The 23699-nt window shown below is 41.9% G+C and overlaps 1 protein-coding gene across 5 annotated transcripts in view; it reads left to right on the top strand.

Annotated features, from left to right (window-relative positions):
* GPM6B (glycoprotein M6B) overlaps positions 1-23699 on the top strand; it is a 107931-nt gene that overhangs the window by 71128 nt on the left and 13104 nt on the right. Inside the window, exons 1-3 of one of the 5 annotated variants that reach the window (XM_005151447.4) lie at positions 4370-4650; positions 12065-12184; positions 22664-22850. In XM_005151447.4, coding sequence (XP_005151504.1) covers positions 4590-4650; positions 12065-12184; positions 22664-22850 — 368 coding nt within the window. In that variant the 5' untranslated portion in view covers positions 4370-4589. Of the gene's footprint in view, positions 1-4369; positions 4651-12064; positions 12185-22663; positions 22851-23699 lie in introns of those variants that run through there. The other 4 variants (XM_005151446.3, XM_005151448.4, XM_031051009.1 and 1 more) reach the window with 4 other exon arrangements.

Here is a 23699-nt window from a genome sequence, read left to right as displayed (position 1 = left end):
CATTTGAGTCATCTTTGAGACTAGAACTTGATCACATTTATCTACTAGAAAAGCCGTACAGAACCATATATTCACTCTTTAATGTTTTTTGCCCCCTTCTTCATACAGACACCCTTTATGTTCCAAATAAAGGTCAGGCATCCGTGTATATTCTGGATTTAGGCTGTTTATTGCCTTTGATTCTCACCACTTACTGTGACTGCAGTTAACTGAAGCAGTGTCCAGCTGGAAGCTAGCAGGCTGGCCAGACAAATGCATGAAACCCAACAAATGAATGACATCTACTTTGCCTGCCTGCTTGCCAACAGACATTTAGGTTGGCAGTGCTTGTTGCCATCTTTGTGGGGCTTTATTAAGAGGGTCGCAGGACTGGCACCTTCATGCTCTTAAGGTCTGCTTAGCCTTCTGGACTGCATCAGTTAATTTAGTGATTTTCTGTGTTTGTAAAGATAATTACTTAATGCTTAAGCCTTTAGTTTTGCCCTTTCTACAGAAATCCAAGATTGAGATCCTCAAGTGCAGTGTAGACTCATCTTTTTCAGTAGTCTATATTTTATACTGTGGTAAAAGTGCAGGGTTCTTTCCACTGTTACTTGTTAATTTGGTTTTCATTTTCCCAGTAACTTACTATGTCTGAAAGAACGAGCCCCAAATCTATTTTTTTTAAGTCCTTGCCAGGTATATGACTGCTGCACAGCTAAAAGCTTGTTGCCATGCTTTGATTTTATCCACATGGAAAATTTGCCTGCCTTAGAGTAAGCATAGAGATTGGGCTTTTTATACTCAAGTCTTAGGTAATTGGTCTAAAGCTGGTCTGAACATCAGCAATTGGTGTGTTGAGACACACCAAGTTACTGCATGTGGATTCATGTTTTCTCTTGAATATTTTTGCATATTTTCTTTAAGAAAAATAAAAAAAAGAGGGCATTCTACAAGTTGTCTTTAAGATTAGTTGTTTGGAATACATGTCAGTCTTGTTTGAGGGACAGTCCTGTATTTTAGCTTCTGAGTTTCAGATCTCATAGGCTAATCTTAAATTGCTCTTGAAGTATGTGAGAACAGTCTTTATTACAGCTCTGTGAAGCCTCTGTAGGAATGGCAAGTGTGTATTCATCTCCTGAAAGCTTGCGAAGAATTTGCAGTAGCTCATGATAGAGCTTCTCAGCCTTCAGGAATGTAAACTAGATTCAGTGACATTAAAGATAGATGTTCAAAAGGAATTGGCACATGAACAGAATTGGTCTTTTAATAACTTTTTAAACTTGTGTAATTGTGCTGTTTTTCTTGACTGAACAAAATGATTAAATGCTTTTTAAAACCTAGATAAAATAGATTTAAACCTTTCATAAAAAAAACTGTTTTGCAGTGAATGTGACTTGGTCTGCAGTGCTTTCAAATACCTTTCTCTGCTGCTATTCATCTTGAGGTTTGGCTGTCAGCTCGGAGCTGTGCTTTAAAAGCAGCAGAAGCCCATACTGCTGAGGCCCTCTGCTCATTTCATTTTCATTTCGGTCTGCAAATCAAATGCTGGGCTGAACTCCTGAAATGTAACCAGCTGCCTTCCCTAGATTCTGGTTATCTTAATCAGCCTGGCCTGTACAGCAGGTTTTTGCTGAATATCAGTCTTTAAAGAAGTCTTTTGTATTTTCTGCCTTTATGGCTTTGTCTTTTGTCATTTTATCATAGGCTTAGACTTGATGTCTCCCAGTCTCATCACATATTATGAAAAGGATGTATCTGATTAAGGGAGGCAGCATTGGATGAGACAACTTTCTGGCTGAGATTAATGCTCAAAGCTCAAGGTCAGCACCCATGTTGGCACTGAAGGAAATAACATATAGTTTGTTTTATCTGCTGTGTTTATCAATGACAGTCGAGAGGTTGGAAGATTAAGAAATTACTTAGGATGATAAGTGCTTAAAACCCATCGTACACCACAGCAATCTGGAAAGTAGTAAGAAGGGAGGGGGGGTGGAACTTTACACTCATGCATCATTTGAAGCGTTTAGAAGACGATTAGTAGGTAGAATTAATGCTTTTGAATAGTTCGGATTGATGGCTTTGAAGTCTTCAGTTCAAGCTTTTGTGAAGTTGATTGTGGTATTGTGCATTGATTTCTTCTTTGCTTGTTTGGGGAACATGTTATCTTTCAAACTTTTAACCTTCCAAAGTAAGCAGAAGTTGTTAAGAAATGGAGGTCTGGACTGTGATAGTAGCAAGCAGAAGTACAGAATGAGCAATGAGAGATTCCAAGAAGGGAATTTTAATATTGGAGGCAATCAACTGTTTTGACCAATGACTAAAATTTACATTACCTTTAGTGAGTAGGGTGTGTTTGCTATGGTTTTTCAATTTTAATAATGTTAAATAGAGAACAAAACCCACTCTTTGTATAACATTTTGTTTGTATAATCATTATCCCTAATGTAAAGAAGTCGCCTTTCCGTTCTTGACTGTGGGATTTGAACAGCTTTTAGTAATGGTTAAAAGAATACAGCAAACACATCAACTACGATTTCACGTTTCAGCTGCTTTCTTGAGAGTATGTTTGCAGTACATGGTTTTGCTGGGCAGAGATTTCAATGTGTATATGGACTACTGGGTGGGCACTGGGAAAGGAGATAGGAGAAATATGACTTGCACCTGGTTTGAGGTCTCTGACAGGGTTGATTACCCCCAGGAACCCAACCCATTGTCTCATGTTGGTTCCTGAGGATACGTCCTGTCCTCTGCACATACTACCTTCATCCTGCTTACAGAAAGATCTGTTGAGGTGGGATCTTCAACTGCAGGCTTTTTCTGGACTTCAGGAAAGCTTTTTAGGCAAATACTTGACATCAGGTTTTGATGGTGTGTTATGAAACCTTAGTGTAAGTCGAAGACCTCTTGGCAGCTGAGCTGAAGCATATGTTTGAGCAGTAATGCCCAAAGAAAAGTAACAACTGTGGTGACAGTGGTTAAGAGATGATGATTTCTGCACTGATTCCTTGCAAGAGAAGAGAACTTTCTCTAAAGGTTGGGTCTGAGGGTTGTTTTGTGCTTTTCACTAGGCATCTATAGAAATAAAAATGCACAGCAAAATTGTGGGTGTAGTGACTTCAGCCAGAAGAGGCTGAATTGCAGCTACAAATCTTTGGACTGCTTCCCTCTTCCCACTCTCCTGGTTGAATCTGTTATATGGAACACGCAGCGTGTAGGTTTTAACATCCCCAGCATTTGCTGAATCTGCTGGGTGTCTTTGCAAGCCTGCAGGATTGGCTGTGGTGGCTGGACCAGCAAAGCCTGCCAGACTGCAAAAGCCATTGCTCCATGGTTGCTCCATCATCCTACACACAAAAAGGGGTCCCTTTGGGCATGTCTGCTCTGTGCAGTGAGGCACGCTGTGAAGACACTGACACAAGTAAAGTGATAGACGAGATTAATTAGCCTCAGTACAGTGTTAAATATGTTACCTTGGGGTTTGTAAGGAAGCCCTGCATGGTGTTGCCTTGCTCTATGTCTCCCAGCTCAGAGCAGGCTGGGCACACCTAAATTCACCTCACACAGTGCAGCATAGATGTGTCCTAGCTTTGTTGCTGACCAGAGCCAGGTTGGTACAGCTTGTTCGATCATGTTGCAGCCTGTCTGGATTTGGGGGAGTGATCAAACATGTCCTTAACAACAGCTCTGCCATCACTTCTAAGCATGGCTTTAGGTCTCTAATGACGGACATCCTTTTAAACCCCAAGCTGTATTTTCTTAAACATTTTTCCTTTAAAGTATTGCACATACATTTTAAGTCACTTGAGCTTGCTTCCTTTCTACTTGTGCCTTTTTTCCATCATGCTTGCTGTTGCTGGTCAGAGAAAGAATGTAAATTTTCAATGCATTTTATATATATACATATACATACCCACTTTTGCTTTTATGCTTCTCTCACAGAGTCTTTTGCCGTGGGTGAGCGAACTTAGCAAAGAAAGCAAACAGAGAGAGCAGACCCATCGCCCCCTGCTCCTCGAAAGAGCAGAGGGCATGTGGAATAAATCAAAATGCAAAGCATAATAACGAGGTCCCATGGGAAAGGGAGCCTTGTGATTGTGTGCTGGCGTGCACTCCCCTTAGAGACGGCAGCTGGGGGGCTCACCCCATGGCGGCCAGGGGGCTCCTTTCTTTCTCGCCTGCCTCTCCCCTCCCGATGTCACTGATCCATTCACCGCCCAGAGAATTGATTAACATGCGTTGGGAGACAGGGAAAAAGGGGGAGAGTGGAGGGCAAAGGGAAGGGGGCAGGAGCTGGTGATGCTGGTCCCCAGGACGTGGCAAGTGGAGGCACGGTCAGGCGCAGGATGGCTATTTTATAGCTGGGGACCGCGGTGACGTATGGCTGAGCGCTCGCTGGCACTGCTCCTCGTGGACCAGTCAGCGGAGCGAAATTGAAGCTGACAAGACTTTTCTGGCGTTTTGGAAAGGACTGTAATCTACTGTAGGGGAGAACAGAGCCATTCAATCACCGCCGCTGTAAATAGGAGACGGAAGGGAGTGAGAAAGGAGGCGAAGAGAAAAAGTGCTTGCTGGGGGGGGAGGGGGGGGCGGCATTTTTGGTGGATGGTATGAAGCCAGCCATGGAAACTGCAGCAGAGGAAAATGCAGAACAAAGCCAAGAGAAAAAAGGTACCCAGGGGTCTAACAATAGCCTGTTTAAATCTTTTCATTCAGGGGGCTTAAAGAGGTTTAGGCCAGTTCTGTCACTTTTTCAAATAGCTCTTAAACAATCATTACTGCATCTTCAGGCTTTCAGCTATCCTTCCCTGCATGGCTTGACAACAAATTAATAGAGCAGCAATCTTTCTGTCTGTGTCTGTATTTGCTCTGAATCTGTCCTAACCCTACCGAAAATGATGTTTGCAAAAGAATTCTTGTTATTGCTACGACTTTGATAGATTTTGGTAAATTTGGTTTACAGAGGTAGTGTGTGTCTGTGTGTTTGCATATTGTTTTCGGAGCCGTAATCTGGTGTCTTCATCGAGACTGGCCATGTAGCAAGGCTTTGCAATGCAGTGTGGGAGACCTAGGTTATAATAACATATAATATGTTATAATACCTCATAATGTTTGTGTAGCTAGCTTGATGCAAATGCTACTTTTATTTTTAAATTCCTTCTCTGTGGCGTCATATGGCAAATTTTGCTGTTGTAGAGATCTGCTTTTGGTATGGTAATGGGGAATAATGCAATGAGTTTCACAACATTAGATTTCAGGATCTGTTAATCATCAGGAATTGTTGCTTAATGGAGAGAACAATTCCATGGTAGTGGTTCTGTGGTAGGGAGATGGAGGCGTAGAAGGAGAGGTGCTTCATCCATTCCAGCCTTCCTTACAGGTGATTTATTTGGTCTGGAGTGTTGAACTTCAGAGGGTAAATTCAGCTACCCAAAGATGTTTTGTTTCTGCATTGCATAATTTATGACAAGTGAATGTCCCTCTTCAGGGTGGCAGACTGTGTATGTATTATAGCGATGGTGGTTTGCGAAATGATACATCAGCAACAAAATTACTGAAATTTCTACTGCCTTTTTACATGAGTTGTTGTACACTTTTGAACCTGTTGTGTCATTTATAAGCAATCTTAGTATCTCAGAGGCAAAAGCAGCTGGTACACAACTAATATATTTTGCCAAGTGGAATTGTTTCATTTATTGTTAAACAGTTCAGATATGAACGTAATGACAAATCCCTGTACTGTCCAGTACCAGATTCTATTTTCCTGCTTCAAATCTGATTCCTCCTACACACCTTGTATGATTCAAACCTAGCTTCAGTTTCCAGTAAATGAAATTTGTCAAGTGATTATACATAGTACTACATAATCCATTGGGGATTTCACAAAAGGAGGTCCACTGATAAGAGATTAAGCTCTGAAAGCCATTAGTGTATGTGGACAATAACTCACCTCACTGTAGATGTTGAGTAATTAATGTGCAAAATGTCCTAAAGACCTTGACTGTAAAACCACTTCGAATTCATAGATCAGTCTTCAAAAATTACAGCATTTTTTGCTTCTGATTGATGAGATTCCTTTAAGCTGATAGAACTCATGTACAATAAACACCAAAGAAAGTTATCCGTATGCATCAGCAGCTGTGCAAAATGAAATCTGTTGCTGAGTGTGTTTATGATGAATTTATGGTTTCCCTTTTGTTTTGGCAAGGGTGAAAGCACAACATGTAGAACAGTAAATCTGTTACCAAGTCAGGGTGCTTGATCTGTTGCCTTCAAAAGATGCAAGTAGGGGAACTTCCTATCTTAATTTTACCACCATTTCCTAGTTTTTCTGTGATAATTTTATACTTTGGATCTGTTACATAGGTATGTGTATGTAACACTTCAAGGCTTTGTTCTTGCCAGTTCCCTAATTTCTCAAAGTAACACATGGTCTCTCACATTATGCTCTTTTTTTCCTATTTGCTTAAATTCCCAATATGTTTCACAGTGAACTAAAATGCAGAAAGCTGAAATAGTCCCACTCCTAGTTTCAATAGCAGAACAATTAGCCCAGGTCTCCCTGCAAAGTTACTGCCATGAAGCAGTGATGTAGGAGGCATATTTGATTGGGGGGGACGTGACAGATTTTCCAAAGTGCCAAGGCTGTTGAGCCCAGTTGGGTTTTCAGATGGGCTCAGCAGGTATAAGGTACCTCTGAAATGGCAGGATTTTTCAAAAGGGTTCTTTTCCCTTTTCTCATTTTTCTCCATGAACAGTTCTCATGGAGAAAAAATGAGCTTTTTCTCTGTGTGAATAAACTTCTAGGAAAATGCTGCTGCTTCATTTTGGGAGTATGAAATAGAAGATGACACCTTAAAAACTGATTCCATTTATTGTCTGGATTGGATCCCTTGCTTTCTGTGCCTTACATGCTTGGTAGGCTTGCAACATTTGCTTCTCCTTGTAAGATCCTACCTGGACTTAGTGTAATGGCCATCCTTTATGTGATGCCCTAGATCCAGTGACTGCAAGGCAGCTGCCACAGCTTGAAGCAATTGAAGTGCTATCACAAAGTCTTTTAACTCTTCCTTTCAGAAATGAATTGTCCAAGGAGAACATCTGAAGGAGTCTGGGGGATGTCACTGTTGCTAAGATTGAGCACGAGGTCCTGAGCATTCTACTTTGGGTATTCAGGTTCACACACAGTATACTGTCCGCTGCCAAGTTCTGGGGAAAGTATTTGCATTTGCCTAATAGCAAAATGTACTTTTAATCTAAGAGATTTTTCCCTGTAAAAAAAAAAATAATTACACTTTTCCAGGTTGGATTTTTTTTAATGAAAGGATCTCCTCAGTGATGTGCTGTGTTTGTATAGAATGCACACTTGGAGGAAGTTGGGTAGGGACTACATGCTGTCTGTATACAGGGCTCCCCGTGCTCAGGAGAACTCTGGAGAGCAATAACTGCCCAAGCACTTGGAATGAGCAGCGAGATCAATTTTTGGTTCAAGCACAATAAAACAGTCAGATCTGAATGGTGGTGTCTCGTAGGTATTGGTTTGAATTTCCCATCCCTGTGGCAAATGTGGATGGCCAGTTATTTCGGATTGCAGTCTAGCTGAGACAATTTACACATGCTAATGTGCTTTATGAATAATTACTGAATGATAAATGAAAATTATTGACCTTATTTAGAATTTTAAAGTTTGCAAAATTCTACATGGATTCCAGGTTTATATTTTAATAATTATTATCATGAATATCCTGCCTGATTCAGGCAGTGATATTACCCAGCTGATTCAGTGTTTATCAGGCATTTGCTTCTCTGCACCCAGATGAGTGGCTGCTGCCCTAGTTTTTTAATTGGAAATGGAGCAATACCCATGTTGATGGAGATGAGAAAGAAGTCAGCTTTATATACTGTGTATCAAGCAGCCCTTATCAGAAGAGAACACCATGAGCAAGCTGAAGCAAAATGTTTAACAGATACTTTATAGGGCTGCAGGACAGATTGGATGCATTTTAAAGATGAAGGTTTGCAAATTATTACAAATGACAGGGTTTATCTTGCAGGCATTAAATTAAATCAAAATGTGAGGTCTGGGCAGGCAGATTTACTGAGGTGGAATAAATAAGAAAAACGAAATGCCGTTTTGCATCAGCAGTGAAGGATGTAGATCCTGATACACATGAACAGACACAAGAAGTTTCCCTTTGCATTTAACTACGAGAAATTCTACCAGGTTTCAAAATTAAAAAAAAAAAATCAAAAACAAACAAACCCCCACCTCAACTGTGGATGACCATAGGGCATTCACCAGGTACGCATGGGAGAATGGAAGAAAGCTGTTACATTAGGATATAGATTCTTTATATGAGCACATATGATGTTTGAATTGTATATGCTGTGCTGGGAATAATGAAAACCAGCCAGAGCAGCTGTACCAAAGGTTCCTTTTAATTGGCTCTTCTCTACTAATTTGCTCTCCATGAAAGATGACGTCATGCCCAGGAGTGGCTGTGAACTTCATTATTTTCATCATATATGAACCGATCTTTCTACTCTTAAACTCTAAGTAGACAAGTATATGCTAGTCAAAGATAGAAAGAAAATACTTAAACACAACCGTGTGGCTGCATAAATGAAGCTGCTGAAGTGTGATGTGAGAAAGGGGTGAGTTAATGTGCAGTTTATTAACTTTCAGTGAAATTCTTTTTATGCAGTGAGTTTATGACATATTAATGTGTTACAGTAGATGTACTTTGCATGACAGGAAATTGAAAAAATTGTCTTTTTTTAGATATGTGTTATATTATTTGGTATATAACCAAAATTTTCAAGCATACCTGTTTAATGTTAGGCTCACACAGTGGTATCAGAGCTGTCAAGACATTTAAAGATTTGTAGTATGCTGCATATTTTTTCCCATTTTATACAGCTTATTGGTGTTTCAGATGCCCTGAAAACACTTAACTGCCTTACGTATAAGTCCCTGAAGAGTACGACTGTAGGAAGAGAGGTCCAGCCCAGAGAGAATCTGGGACATGCGATAGTCTGGGGATAATAATTTGGTAGGCTTAGTGATTTAGGTTTTAATGAATAGGATTTGGTTTCTAAATAGGAGGGGGTTGAAAAACACTCAGAGAACGTACTCATACTGGTCTGGACAATCTCATGAAAGCAGAAAACCCAGACATATGTGTCACAGGATACAGTAACGGGGAGGGGAGCCCAGATGGCACTGCATGTGCACAATGGACTCTTCAGTGGGAGCAAAAGGGCTAAAAAGGGGAAGCAAAGAGGAGTTAAGGGAGTCCCCTTCAGTTACTCGGACCCTTCCCTGTTTTCTGACCAGCCTTGCTCCTAATGCAGTATTCATCACCAGGTTGCCAGATCATAAATGACCAAATGACAGCCCTCTCTTCGCTCCTACGGACTGCTTCGTCAGCTGCAACAGATGAATGTCGTAACTGTTTGTTTGCTCTAAAACCATATGCTAAAGGCAGCAAGCGTGAGGATGTTGGGCACTGGGAGTTTTATTACAGGCGTGCAAGATGATTCATCCCAATGAATATTGAACACCACAGTCGCCATCATTGTGCCTGCATGGTGTGACATGAAAACATTGTCAGCTCTGTAGCTACTGCGTCTGTGCAGGATCGAGTACAACCTAGTGCTGACAGCAGGGCTTGAGCTGTGTGAGCTTTGCTGTGCATATAGAGTGTTGTAACCTAGACCTGGGAATGCAGTCAGTGTAGCTGGTTCCTCAGAAAGCAGAAAGTAAAGAAGTCATTTAAAACTATTTCCTTTCTTAACTATTGGGGTACAGAGTTAAACTTCTAATTCATACGTACTGTGTGCAGTAGTTGTTACATCACTGAAGCTTGTGGAGCTTTTGACCTGGTGATGATGGACCTGGGTGGGTCCCAGCAAAGGCACCAAAGATCCTCTTCAACTTCAGAGGTCATGACAGGCTTGCAGTAAAGGCTACCAAACAGCCATTGCGAAGTGGTTCTTTGTAAAGCAGCAGAAAACCTGAGATTCCTTACAGAATTTGAACTGGCTCCTAATAAAAGAAGTCCTGATACTGCAAAATCAGAAATTCTTAATTAAAAAACTCCAGCTTCATAGAATATTTTCATTTACAGAAATTATGTTGTCTCCACATTTACGGTTTTCATGCTTGTCCCACAGCAGACAGTGGTGACTTCACCAGTGTCTCCCCAGGTCAAGGGAGAAATTGCTCTGCTGCCCAGATCCAGGTGGATTTTGTAGCTACTGCGGAAGAAATCATGAATTGTGGGTTCAGGCCTGGCACGATAAAATCCTTTTGGTGTCAAGAGTTTGGTCTAGATACTATTGCAGTGCAAAAGAAAAATTTAAATAACACTAAAATATATAAATAATATTGAAAATAACCAGTCTTTTTAATTTATTTATTTTTAAATCTGAATCTCTTACCAATATCCAGTAAGTAGCTTCAAAAAAGCAGGGAACAGACAGTTGGGAGGGAGGGGGGAAATGATATGCAATACCAGCAAGGAATTCTGTTAGTTTCAGTCTTATATTCAAGTCATTTTATTATGGTGTTCCCTATGATCACAGAATCATACAATGGTTTCGGTTGGAAAGGATCTTAAGATCATCTAGATCTCATACACAGGATTGTTCCTGTGCAAACAAAAGGAGATTATATCATTCTGAGTGTGCACATTTTGGAACAATACCTTTGACACCTTTTAAATTTGGTTATGCTCGTAAGATGTGGAATTTGCCTTTCCTAAAAGGAAGGGTAAGCCATACAAAATGGAATAATGTCTTGTAGGAAAAACACACTGCCTAATACCTGCTTGGCTATGCCAAGCCACAAAGTATCCTTTAGAGTCACTAAGTTTGCATCCCAAGCCCAAAAGACTGTGTTAGGGTTTATTTGCTTGTGTAGAAGATGAACAAAAAATTCTGGTCTCAAATCTGTAGATCCAGCATTTGGATTTGAGGTCGAGAATTTTTTTTTCTCTCTTCTTGACATATGCAGGTATAGCTGTGCCAAGCTCCTCATTGCACCAGCAGCAAAACCATGTGAGTGAGGGACCAGGTCCAGGACCTTCCTAAGCCCCTCAGGGACCAGAAATACATGGTACTCCTACTCCCCCTGCCCCCAGAATTTGTTTGTGATTGAGTCTACAGCAGATGGATTTTCAGCATTATAATCTTCACTTCCTCCACATGCCCGAACACTGCTGAATTGAATTTATTTTGGCCAGATGATGGTTGCTTTCTGAATAAGGCACCGCAGAGCGGGACTGCAGTGCATTTTAAATAAAGACCTGTCCGTCTCACCCTGACAGCCTTGACAAAGCCATAGCAGTGCTGAGGGGGACGTGTCAGTTTGAAAGTGGTTTGATGTTGTTTTGCTAGTGTCCTCTTCCAGGAGGCTCGGAAGCCCCATGCTGGTGAGTGTGTGATGAGTGTGCAGGAGGGTCAGGTGTGGTTCTGCATGCGGGGTCTTGTTGCTGAGCTTCAGCTGTCCTCTGAAGAATAACTGCTCTCCTTCACTGTAAACTTAGAATAAGTCTGTTTTGACATACTTGGTTCAGATTTTTGGACGTGAGCAGAGCCTAGGTGAAATAAAGCCCGTGACTTACTTTTTAATGTATGAAAATAACAGAGCAATCTCGTGTGTTTGCCCTACCATTACACATCACAATAACCATTTTCTTTAACAGATTCAGAGTCTTTTTAAAAAACAGATAACATGGCTTTCCATGACTTTGTCTTCCTTTACTTCTGGTACAGCACTTTTCATCATGGACAAAAAGAGAGAGATGTGAGAGTGGGTGGGAGGAACAAATAACAAGTCCTTCCTTACATGTTTAATTCAAATACTAGCTGGAGTTTTAGCTATTCAACCTTTCTTAACACCTGTGATAGCATTTCCCTGTCGATCGTCCCTCCCAACCCTCTTGGTTTGTAACCTTATGTTGTTTCACTTCTGAAACTACCGTGTTTTTTTCTGGGCTCTTAGTTTTTAAAGTTAAGTGATTGAAAGTACTGAACTAAAACTTGCTGGTGACACTGACTTTTTACCACCTAAAATTGGCAGTGATCACCAGACCAGAAATGGAAATTGGCAGGTACCACTGGATGTACAGGAGTTCAAGGCCACACCGGTACCATCATGTGCCAGCATTGAGAGGCAATATTAGTCCTTTGGGGATTCAAGGTAAATAAAGGGCTGGGTGAAAGGGAAATGGAGAGTTCAGAAATGGTAGTAGCATAAACCTAACGCTTTGCACTAGTCCTAACAATTTAATATAAATGTCATTCTCTTTTTCTTGTTTTGTTTGTTAAGGCTGTAAAGAGTCCAGTTCTTCCGTTCGAATACTTACCATAAACTTAAGTTTGGTTGTTAATGTTTGAAAGACAATAATGTGTGGTGAGGGACACCTCACCTTTAACTGTGCTGCCCAATTGCTTCAAAACTGTTTACAGATGAGGTGGTGTAGTATGGGTTTTGTATGGCAACGAGTTTATCAAACTTGTTAGTCACAACCACAGTAATTGATACTAAATTGACATGCAGCACATCTGACTTACTGGTCTGCTACGGTACACTTCCTAGGAAATGTTCTGAGATTTTGTTTGCATTTTTTCCTTGCTAGAAGCAGTAAGTGTGTATGTCAGAATCTAAAGGAGGATTCCAGCTGAGGCTTTAAAAATGGTTTGGCAATTCCACATGCCTGTTCTTTCAATATCTGGCTTGAGACCTCAAAAAAATCCTGCTTTGTTTTCTGGAAGCTTTATTTTAAGAGTTCAGGAGGAATTTAGTTTTGAAGCATCTCAGAAAGACACCTGCAATCAAGCACATGATCGATTGCATTGGAAAATTCCAGTCTGAGAGCACAGCAAAGGATATAAATGCTCAGAGATAGCATTTGCAGCTAGCTCTTGTCCAGCAATCCTCTTCCCTTGATGGAGCTGATTGAAGCCTGCTTGACAGCTTGTTTGCTGGAGGTGTCTGCCTCAGCAGTTGCAGGGAAATATTCACCAAAGCTTTCTGCCTCATCCTTCACCCTTCCATTATATTTGCACACTTTTGTTCTTTAGGATTCAAATGTTTATGTATTTCAGAATGGCTTTCTTTTTTTTTTCTCCCTCAGATACTTAGGTTGCAATTCATGATCTCCATCTTCAATATTAATATTCTTTTTAGACATATTTTATGACAAATTACCTGGGTGACAGACTGGCTGCCAAAAGACATTCCAAACTTCAGATCAGTGCACGTAGCATACTTTATACACAGCAGAAATGCTTCAGAAAGGAGCAATAGGTTAGGAATGCTGCTTCCTGGGCTGTAGAGAACATGGAGGGAGCAGGCCAGGTCCCTGGTTATCAGTGTGTTTTGCCTCTTCATCTGTCCCAGTGATGAGACACGTCCATATGTGCTGGCATGGATGAGCCAGAACACAGAGGAGACTCATAGCCTTCTGTTGCAGCAGCTGGGAGTCTGGCACCTAAAATGGTGCTAGAGACCCTTGTTTAGGTAACCAAACCCTATCCAGGCTGCCTTGGGAATCTTCCTGAAATAGCATGCAGGTAAATGTAGTGCCTGCCATGGAGAAGTTGAAAAGGGGTTAAAAAAACCCCACTAACAAAGCCCAGAAATGCTAATTCAAAGGGAAGGTCCTTTAAATGGCTACGCTTAAAGAAATTAAAATGTTTTTAGGGAGTGATGAAACAGATTTCGAATAAGCTAATCTACCAGTGATGGATTAACCACAGTGAAAGTATTAGTCTTTGTTCCTTTCCCTTAATTGGAGGGAAAATGTTGCTTCAGTCACAAGTCACAGCTGTAACATGTCTCCCTTCAGTACTGGCATACAGCTCCTCACTGCTAGGTTGCACTGGCTACTGTGCTGGGATAAATTCTCCATTTCTCTGACAAGCCACCTTATTTCTTGGTTGCCTTTGCAGTATGGATGTTTTTACTTTGCCTCCTCTGTCTGTCTGAACAGACATCACTAGGAGAGCACCCTTGTGGCAGTTCTCGTGGCATCCATCTTTTCTCTCAGGGTCTCCACATATGATGTGATCTCCCTTCCCCATTTTAAGCTTTATGCAGCACTTGAGCTATGAGGGAAGAGTCAGTATGGGATATTCACTGTGGTGCTGGAGCTAAGACATCCCCAGAACACCTGCAAGCTTAATGAGCCTCTCAAAATGCCTAATACATTTTTTTTTCCCAGGAAGCAAAATACCATCTTTTACTTAACTAGGAGAAACCTAGCAATGGTTGTTTAATATGAGCTTAGCTCTGGGCACTCTTCCAGGCTGGGTGGGTGTTGTTTGCTTTATGGGAATCTTTTTTTTGTCCTTCTTTTTATTTCCCTTGACTTGTTTCCCCCAGATGCTGGGAGGTGTTTCAGCTGCTTTGTGAGCACATGAAGGCATACGTGGAGTATCTCACTGAAACAGCCTGCTCCCTTCATGGAGCAAGCTTACATTTTGAAAATGGTGTGGTGGTGGCTCAACTGGAGAAATACCTGCATGAAAGCTCTTGCAGGGCGAAAGATTTCTGCAATTGTGGTTCAAGTTTCATATCGCTCCTCTAGTTCCATGGTTGAGTAAATGTCTGAGAAGACCTTGGCATCTTCAGTTGTCTCTGAAATGGAGAATTTACCTTCCAAATCTTATATCCACCAGGCTGAAAATCTGCCCTGCCCAGGTTTTGGCCCTAAGCTCTAGGGAGAGATAGGTTGTGTTTCTGTTTGCTTCTTTGTAGCTAGGGAGGAGTCAACTGGGGAAGCGGTCCCTATAGCTGTGACTGAAATCCAGGGTGGCTAAAGTCGTGCTCTCCTGCTGAGTTCTGAAGGTTGATGGAGAGTGAGGTGAGTTACAGCTGCCAGAAAGGTGGAGCTAAGAGCCTCAACTCCAGTTTTCCAGGTAAGATACTCACCTTTGATTAAAGTCAGCTTTAAAAATCGTGTCAACCAAGTACAGGTGGTTCTGGAGGATGGTTGAATCAAGAAAACCCAAATGTCCTTACAGAAGGTTTCACAGAACTGCTGAAGTAGCCTGGGGGACTGAAATGCTTAGGTGCTTTTGTACTGCCCCCAGTGAGCTTGTCTAGGCCTTCAGGCATTTGATTATCTTTGGTAGTCTGCCCATTGCTTCATCTGTTTTACCTCTTTGGCTTGAGTTTGTCCAAAATTATCACCTCGACTGGCATCTACTGATGCAGCAGTTCTTGCATGTTGACCCTGCAGCATGTTTCTGCAAGAAGGAAGGGAGGGAGGTCAGGGTAAGGGCACCAAGGAGGAATGTCTTCAGGCACGTTTTGCAGTGAGTTATTGCTATGTCATCTGAGGATTACAGCCACAGTCTGGAGCAGCAGCTGCCCTTGCTGGTGCAATGTGTTTGAACTTTGAGCTCTGTGTGTCAATGAGCTCTTCCACATGCTCCAGCTGTGCAAAAGTCCTAAGGGTTATTTTGCATAGTAAGACAGTAGAATGAGTCTCCAGGAAGAATAATACCAAAACTTACATGAGTACTGCTAGAGCCATCCCTTTATGAGAAGTCTCTTTTTAAATCACCAACTTAATTTTTTTTCTGTGCAGAAGTAGCTTACAGCTGAAAGATCTTGATCCATAAGGATTCTCTTATAAATCTGATTCAAATAAGGCCTTTCCCAAAGTATAAATTAGGTATTTTTGTTCTGCTGTAGTTTCCACTGTTTCATAGGCCAAAAGTAAAACAGACACGACATGAATTAAAACTTAAGTTCTGCCTGACTTTTGTCCAAGAGCTGAACAAGAGCAATTCTCTTGTCCCGCTGTCTCATGGGGCAGCAGTGTTCTTGCCACGCAGGACTGACTCCTTGCTCTCACTTGGTAAATGCCTGGTATGGGCACTTGCAATAATCATGGATGTAGTGATTCGTCTTTCATAGATTGCACTGCCTGAAAAAAATGTCTTCAGAACACCTGTGAGCTTAATGAGCCTTACAGAGGCTGGGAATGATATACATGGGGAGTGTGTGCCTTCATTTCAGTGAATTTGAAGATGAATTAGAGAAAGCCTGTGAAAGGCAATGCAGATCACCTGCCCTCACATGAAACAGGTTTGATTCCTACAGTGGGAGTGTGGGGTTTTTTTGTGGGTTTTTTTTTAAGAAGAAGTCTGGTTTGGACCTGAGATTTGAAGAAAAATGGGGTTTATGTTTACAGCTGTCTTAGAGTCTTCTCTCTGTCCTTTAGCAGCATCCAGAAGAGACCAATCTTGCCTTGGTAAAACAGACTTTTCTGCAATCTGGAGGTCATGTTTTCATTAGTGAGAGGAAAAATTAAATTGCCTTTCGCTGTTGATGAACATTGATAACCTCTGCCAGGGGGGTTTGGGTTGGGGTTTTTTTTGTTCCTAGTGTGTACCAGTTCTCCTGGTTTCTCTGAACTGGTTCCACCACAGGAAGCATGAGCAAGGCTTCATAGTTTGCTACACTATGGAACCTTCTAAAGAAGTTTAAAGATGTCAGGTGTAACACTGGTAAAAGAAAATAAATAGGTTCTCAGAAGTGGGAACCAAGCTGCAATGCAGTGCTGAAACCACATCTGTATCAAGAATATCTGAAGAGGTTGCCATTAATGTTGAAAACCTTCAGAAAGGATCTACTTGTTCTTCAAGTAGCTCTTAAATATTGCAGGTTGGGATGAGACTTGCTGGATGGATCAGACTTACTGCAGGTCTCACTGCTTTTCACTTGAATGAAGCATCTTGTGCTAGCCACTGTGATGGATGAGAGTGGTTGTCTTGCTAGATTTCAGATCTGATCCTTGGTGGCAGCCCTGATGGCTGTGGTCTCCAAAGGTCATGTCTTCTCCATCACAGATACTATACTGGCTAGGAAGGAGAATTTATTGATTGACAACTGGAAGAGTGGGATGTGAATGCAAGGTGGGGGGAGATTATCAGTCTTTCTAGACCAAAGTACCCTTGCATTAAGTTTTCTGGCTCTCATGAACAGTTCATTTTTAGAATGAGTTAATTTCACAACTTCTGATTTGGGAAGGACAAAAAGGCAAAATTAGGAGAAGCTGAATCTGAAATGAAGCTATCTGTGGAAGAGCTTCCATGGCAGGGGGGTTGGAACTAGATGATCTGGAGGTCCTTCCCAATCCTAACTATTCTATGATTCTATGATTTGTGGGAGGAAAATAAAGGACTTTCTCTATTTGAGCTCATCACTTACTTAGTCTCTTTAATGTACTTAATCCAAAAGTGTGGGGTGGGTGAGCATTTATTGTAATTAGTTATAGAGGTTTTAGCTTTGTGTCATGTTTTAGAAATCAGCAACATTTAAGATGAACAGGAACAGGTAAGGATAGAGCTTCCACAAAGACTTCCAAGTGATTTAATACACAACCTTTTTATTTTAGTGCCCCTATTAATGTGGGGAAATAAATTTGTCACATGCTTTAAACTTACCCATGTAAGATTAAATGTTTTATCTTATTGCACTGTTGCCACTGACCCTTAGCTGCTGGTGTGGGTGATAAATGTGGGAAGTAAAGTTATCTTACTGCAGGTAGTGGCTTATTCTCACACAGGGAAGAGGGAGGTAAATTCCATTTTTGCTTCTGAGGTATTAGTGTATTCTTGCATCCCTCACTGCTTCCCCTGTAGCTGTCAGTCATGCTATAGGGTATGAAAATGTACATCTTAGCATGCATAAGCCATTCATAATGGAGATTTAAAGAACTACAGTCAGTGGCAGAAAGTAAAATGAGCATTTGCTTTCACAGACTTACAGTTCATTTTCTGACAAAGATCCATGGTGGTTTAGGACTCCAATGCTATTATGCAGTCTTGGTATTGAATAATCTTCAGCATTGGGGAAATGGGAGGTGAATCTGAAGTGCTGACCTCTCACATTTATTTGTGAATTGGGAATAATGTTCCCAACACCAGCCTCCTGTGGATATGTAATAATGAGCCTGATTTACATGTGATTGCTGCATTTAAGATGCTATCTAGTGCTTTAATTTAAGGTATTATCTAGTGCTTTTCCTTTTCTTGGGTCTTTTGCAACATTCTCCGTTACAGCAGTTTCTCCACACGTGCTCCCTGTGCTGTGGTGCTAAAGCCAACAGAGATTTTGGTTCTATGGTGGAACATTTAATGTAATTTCTACCACTGAGCAAGTGTCCAACATGCCAGGGTTTCTAGAAATGCATTACATGGTTACAGAAAGAGATGAGAAAAAATGGTGCTCATTGCTTCATCTTTCAGAACAGCAAGATTGATTTATGGGAAGGAAACAAATGTAACTTCTAAGGAAAAGAGAGTTGGAACTAACTCGGAAAATGGCTGTGGGACCCTGGAGGTTTAGATCCTTGAAACTGAGAGGTTTTCAAACCTCTTTTCAGGCTTTGTTCCTTGGTTTTTTTGTTCCACAGTAACCTTGACTATGAGATCAATTATTCATACCTGAGATACACTGAGGGACTAATTCAACCTAGGAGGAGTTTGGGATGTTAGAGGACAGGCTGGTTTTCTGTCCAGGAGGTGTGGACACTCTTCCCTTACTTCATGCTTTCCATACTTTGCTTTGAGGGATGGCTTTGTCTGTCTCAGCTTTTGAACTCTGGCTTTGAGAGCTGATGTGTGAACTTCCTAGAGCAAGCTGTAGGAATACTCGAGACAGCTATCTCATCCCATTGCATTGTCTTTTGTAATTTCTAAAGCACAGAATTGACCTTGGTAGGATGAGTTAGAGTCGGATAATTGCCCCCCCCTTTTTTTTTTAAGACCATTTTCCATTAATTCTGCATTACTTTGCTTTTCTGAGTTTAAATCTTAAAGCCATACTTAAAGTATCAAAGAAGGTTTAGCCACACAATTGTCATTTGACATGGGAAATTGAATGGCTAAGCTCCTGCATATATGCAATAGCCTGTACACTGCTGGGTAGGTTGTATAATTATTCTTCATACATTAAGCAACCAATTGCCCGTTTGTGTACATATGTAGGTTCATCCTTTACCAATTTCCTGTGACTGATAGTTTCCAGGAGATTAAAAGAATAGGCGGTTCCTGTTTTTTCTCTTCTCTTTATTTTTGTCCTTTAGCAAGAATATGCGTGTGTGTGTGTGTGTTTAATAGCATTCATTCCCTAGAGAATAATCTCAGTCCTTGTTTTAGCTGGCCTCCTTCTGAGAGTGTGTTAAATCTGTAGCCAAGATCACAGGCAGCTCTGGGCAAATCATTGGGCTGTTATTAACCTGCCTCCATGGCAACTGCTGCTCGCCAGCCTGAGGACAAAAAATGTTTTTATTCTGCTGAGTTGCACAAAAGGTTCTAGTGATGCCTTGCACAAAATGGCCATTGAAAGGGGAGATGCAGTGATGAGTGTTTGTGCTGTACAGTTTCATATTTAAATCGTTCTACACTGTTGCATTGGAAGTGGATGTACAGCTGAAAAGTTCAGCATGTTGGCCATATGGAAAGGAAAAACTAGCACAAAATTGGAACTAAACTTATAATACTGCTTATTTTTGACAGCTGAGGTTCACAGGCCTCCAGCCTGCAGTTGTCATCAGTGCATTAGCAAGTTATTTTGTGAACATGAACTAGGCAAACATCATCATGGGTTTTCAGGTGTATGGTATGAAGATACTTACTGACTTGGGGCTACAGAGAGAGATCATAAAGCAGGTTTCCTGGAAAGCTTTATTTTTTTCAGCAATCCTTCGATTTTCTTCAGTGGTTTTTGGGGAAGCTTGGTAAGCATAAAGAAGTGCTTCACAAGCTTCAAATTTTAGCTGGTTTTGAAAGCTGCTCTTGACAGTACTGTTTTAGGCTTGCTTTAAAACAAGATTATAAACCCAGCTATACTGCTCAGGCTAGGCATGAATTTAAGCTGCTCATAAAGAGTGTTCACAGTGGGAGCTGTTGGGGGTCTGGCAGCCTCAGCACCATGAAGAGGTTGTGTCATGCAGTTAGTTACCCTCTGGAAGGAAGCTGTGCAGCTCTGCTGTCAATTTGGGTGCAGAATGACTATGTATGGATGCATGCTGTCTCTTGGAAATGTACTGGTTTGGGATGCTTCCTGTGCTTGCAAACCAGCAGCCTACTATTTCCCCATGAACTGGAGTCCCTCTGCTTCCTGCTTTAGATGTGCTGCAAACATGAGTAGTTTCTGCAGCTCCACATTTGGGCAGTTTTCTGTGCCTTACCCAAAATAGTGTGGCTGCTTTAGACACCTCTCAGAGCATCCCTTGGCCCTCATAAGCACTGATAAAATGAAGGCCACCTAAATGTTGTAATACTTTTTCACTTCGGCTGTAGAGGAAAACCTAAAGAGTATGGTCACAAAGTTGCTTTGTGCAGCTGCATGGCGCTGGGTGATGAGAGGAGTTTTGCCACTGTTGGGTTGTATGTAAGGGTCTGTGGATTAATGGCAGATGTTGTCATGTGTTTGGGTAAGGGATCTAGCAAATTCTCCAGGGTGAGTTCTGCCAGTGGCCTGGAAAGCTGGCTGTGCAGCATAGGGTGTTAATCATCAGTCCTGGGTCTACACCAATGTTTAGTTTTGTCATGCAGGCTGCTCCCATTTTCTGAAACCATCAGCTTTTCTTTCAGACCTTGACGAACCCTTGGCTTTGCTTCTGGCTGTTTTTCTTTCCTGTCTTTGATGGGATCCTTCTGCAAAGCAATCTGTGGATTGGTTCTCCTCCGTACCAAGCAATGATCTGGCATTTAGTCACCATCTCCTTTAGGAGTGTGACCCGAAAGTCTATTTGTTTTGTGCTGGGCTGTGGCCACGTGTGTTGAGCATTGCCTGCTGGGTGAGAGCATGGTTGCTCTTAGATAATCCTTCACTGCTAATACTGTGCCAGGTGCAAGCATTCCTTGGATTAACTCTTGGAGGTTTGGGCCTGACCCGGGAGCAGATGCTGTGGAGGCAAGCCAGCCTCACAATGTATGGCTGCTGTTGCATGTGGCTTGTGAGCTGCACTCAGGCAGATTCCCCAAAGCATAGTGTTGCTCTGCAAGCATTGGTGTCTGAACTCATATCTGGACCTCTGTGGTAAAATGAACCCCAGAGATGATTACCTCTGATAGCGTGCATTTGGATTTTGTTTGCCCTGTCACTGCTAAGCTGCAGTGTTTGTTCATTTGGCACTATTTTTGTCATGAAGATAGTTCCTACTAAATGGACTCCAGCTGTGGGCTTGACTATAAAATCTTCCCAGGCTTGTTTCTAGACAATTAAATCTCATTTGCAGTTAGTGAAGTGGCATTTCATAAGTCATTTCGGTGGTGATAGCTGCTTAAGCCTGACCAGGACTCTTGCTAGTGACACTCTAAAAGAAGAGTTTCCCACTTGTGAAACAAGAAAGCTTTCAATTATCGGATGCATATTATTCCCCAGTGTTCCACGGAAGTGCCTGTTCTGCAACTCATTCATTAGTGGGAAAGGGAGGGGGGATAAAAATAAACTTGCTTCATGTGGCGGATGGAGACTTGCTGATCTTTGTGAAGAATTTTTGGGGTGGGAAGATGTGATGTACACGCTCACCAGCTGTCTCCTTGCCTTCAAAAGCTTTGTCCATTTAGCGCCTTCCCAGAGAAGCAGTGGCCTGTTCCTGCGATGTGCAATGCTGGTCACTCCATTAAGCGTTGTCTTAATGGCTTGCGTTTTGCACAGTTGTATGAAATGCACATTAATGGAGACAGCTTAATGCCATCACCCTGAAGTAATGAATTGGTATGGATTGCCATTACCATTATAGTGCAGTTAAAAGCTGTGTTTGTTTCCGATTTGCATTTCCCAGCTCTGCAAGCAGATGGGTTTTCAGGCCACACGGTTGGAAGGAACCTGGCAATTCAGCTGCAACCTCCTTATTGCAGTGTTTGTAAAACAGCAGTTTGGAGGAGGGGGGATGGTGTTTTGCTAACTCAGACTGCTTAAATGATACATTTCATTAAAACTATGATTATGCTACTGCAGACTGTATTCAGGGATCACTGAAAATCCAGTGTATCCTATAAAGCTGGAAATGTATTGTCTAACACAGCTGCATCTCACTGTTCTCAGTATAAATTGCTACTCTTTGACTCCCATTCAATTTCTCAGTTGTTAAAATACCTGTATCCCTATAACCTCATACAGATTTATACAAAAAGATGCTTGGGAGCCATGGGAGAGTGTAATGTGGCTAAGTTTTGCAGACTTAAATGTGTTTCTCTTTCAAGTGCAAAAGGTGCTTTCCAAAAGGCTGTATTGTCCTGAGTATTTGCTTCTCTGGCTTCCTGAATGGTGCCAGTGTAGCTGGTGCTCCCACGATTAGTAATGCTGAAATGTGGTGAGCTCTGTGTGAGCAGCTGAGTTGCAATGGATCACTTTAGACAAGTGATTTTTTTTCTTTTTCCATTTCATAGGCTGTCTCATCGATCTCTTATCCTGTTAAGATAGGAGCACTCAGCACACTTTCTGGGCATTGAGTCCACACCAACAGCTCTGTAGGTCACTGCTTTAGAGGGTGATGTTGTCTTGCACCACCTATAGATTTTTGCTTAGCATGTCAATGCCTGGGCTTTTTAGTCCCTGTGGCTTTTACCAAGTGGAGGATGGATGTTCTTTTCCTCATAATTTGCTTTTTGCTTATAACGTTTCTTCTGCTTTCTCTCTTCTGCTTAGGTTGCTTTGAATGTTGCATTAAGTGCCTAGGAGGAGTGCCATATGCTTCACTCGTGGCAACCATTCTCTGCTTCTCGGGGGTTGCATTGTTTTGTGGCTGTGGCCATGTGGCGCTCACAGGGACTGTGTCTATCCTGGAGCAGCACTTCTCCACGACTGCCAGTGACCATGCTTTGCTGAGTGAAGTGTAAGTATGCCTCCCATTTCCATTATTCCTTATAATATCCTCATGCTAAATGGGTAGAAATGGATTCAAACCCGTCTCCATCCCTGAGTATTAGGTTGCTTGTTTGTCCAAAGCCCTCAGTGTCTTCTTTGTGTTCCCACACAAAGAACCAGAGTATATATCCCGCTTAACCTGTTTATATTGTGACCAACACTGTTTAATATCTTCATCAATGCCATAGGCAGTGGGATCAAGTGCAGCCACCCTCAGCAGGTTTGTAGATGACACCAAGATGAGTGGTGCAGTTAGTTCACTCTGGATGCCATCCACAGGGACCTTGACAGCCTTGAGGAGTGGGGCCCTGCAAACCTCATGAGGGTTAACAAGGCCAAGTGCAAGGTCCTGCACCTGAGTTATGGCAATGCCCAGTACAGCCTGGGGGATGAAGGGATTGAGAGCAGCCATGTGGAGAAGAACTTGGGGACACTGGTGAATGAAAATTCAAACATGAGCTGACGATCTGTGCTCACAGCCTAAAAAGCCAACTGTATCCTGGGCTGCATCAAAAGGAACTTGAGCAGGAGGTCAAGAGAGGTGATTCTCACCCTCTACTCTGTTCTTGTGATTCCTCACCTGGAGTCTGTGTTCAGCTCTGTGATTCCCACGTAAGAAGGACATGGACTTGTTAGAGCAAGTGCAGAGAAGGACCATGAAGATAGTCAGAGGGCTGGAGCACCTGTCCTATGGAAACAGGCTGAAAGAGTTGGGCTTGTTCAGCCTGTAGAAGAGAAGGTTCCACAGAGACCATATAGCAGCTGTCTAGTACTTAAAGGGGGCCTATAAGAAAGATGAAGAAGTGCTTTTCACCAG

This window comes from Melopsittacus undulatus, chromosome 2 (genome assembly GCF_012275295.1).
Source record: "Melopsittacus undulatus isolate bMelUnd1 chromosome 2, bMelUnd1.mat.Z, whole genome shotgun sequence".
In the NCBI taxonomy this organism is placed as follows: Eukaryota; Metazoa; Chordata; class Aves; order Psittaciformes; family Psittaculidae; genus Melopsittacus; species Melopsittacus undulatus.
This window is presented reverse-complemented; position numbering and strand designations above follow the sequence as displayed.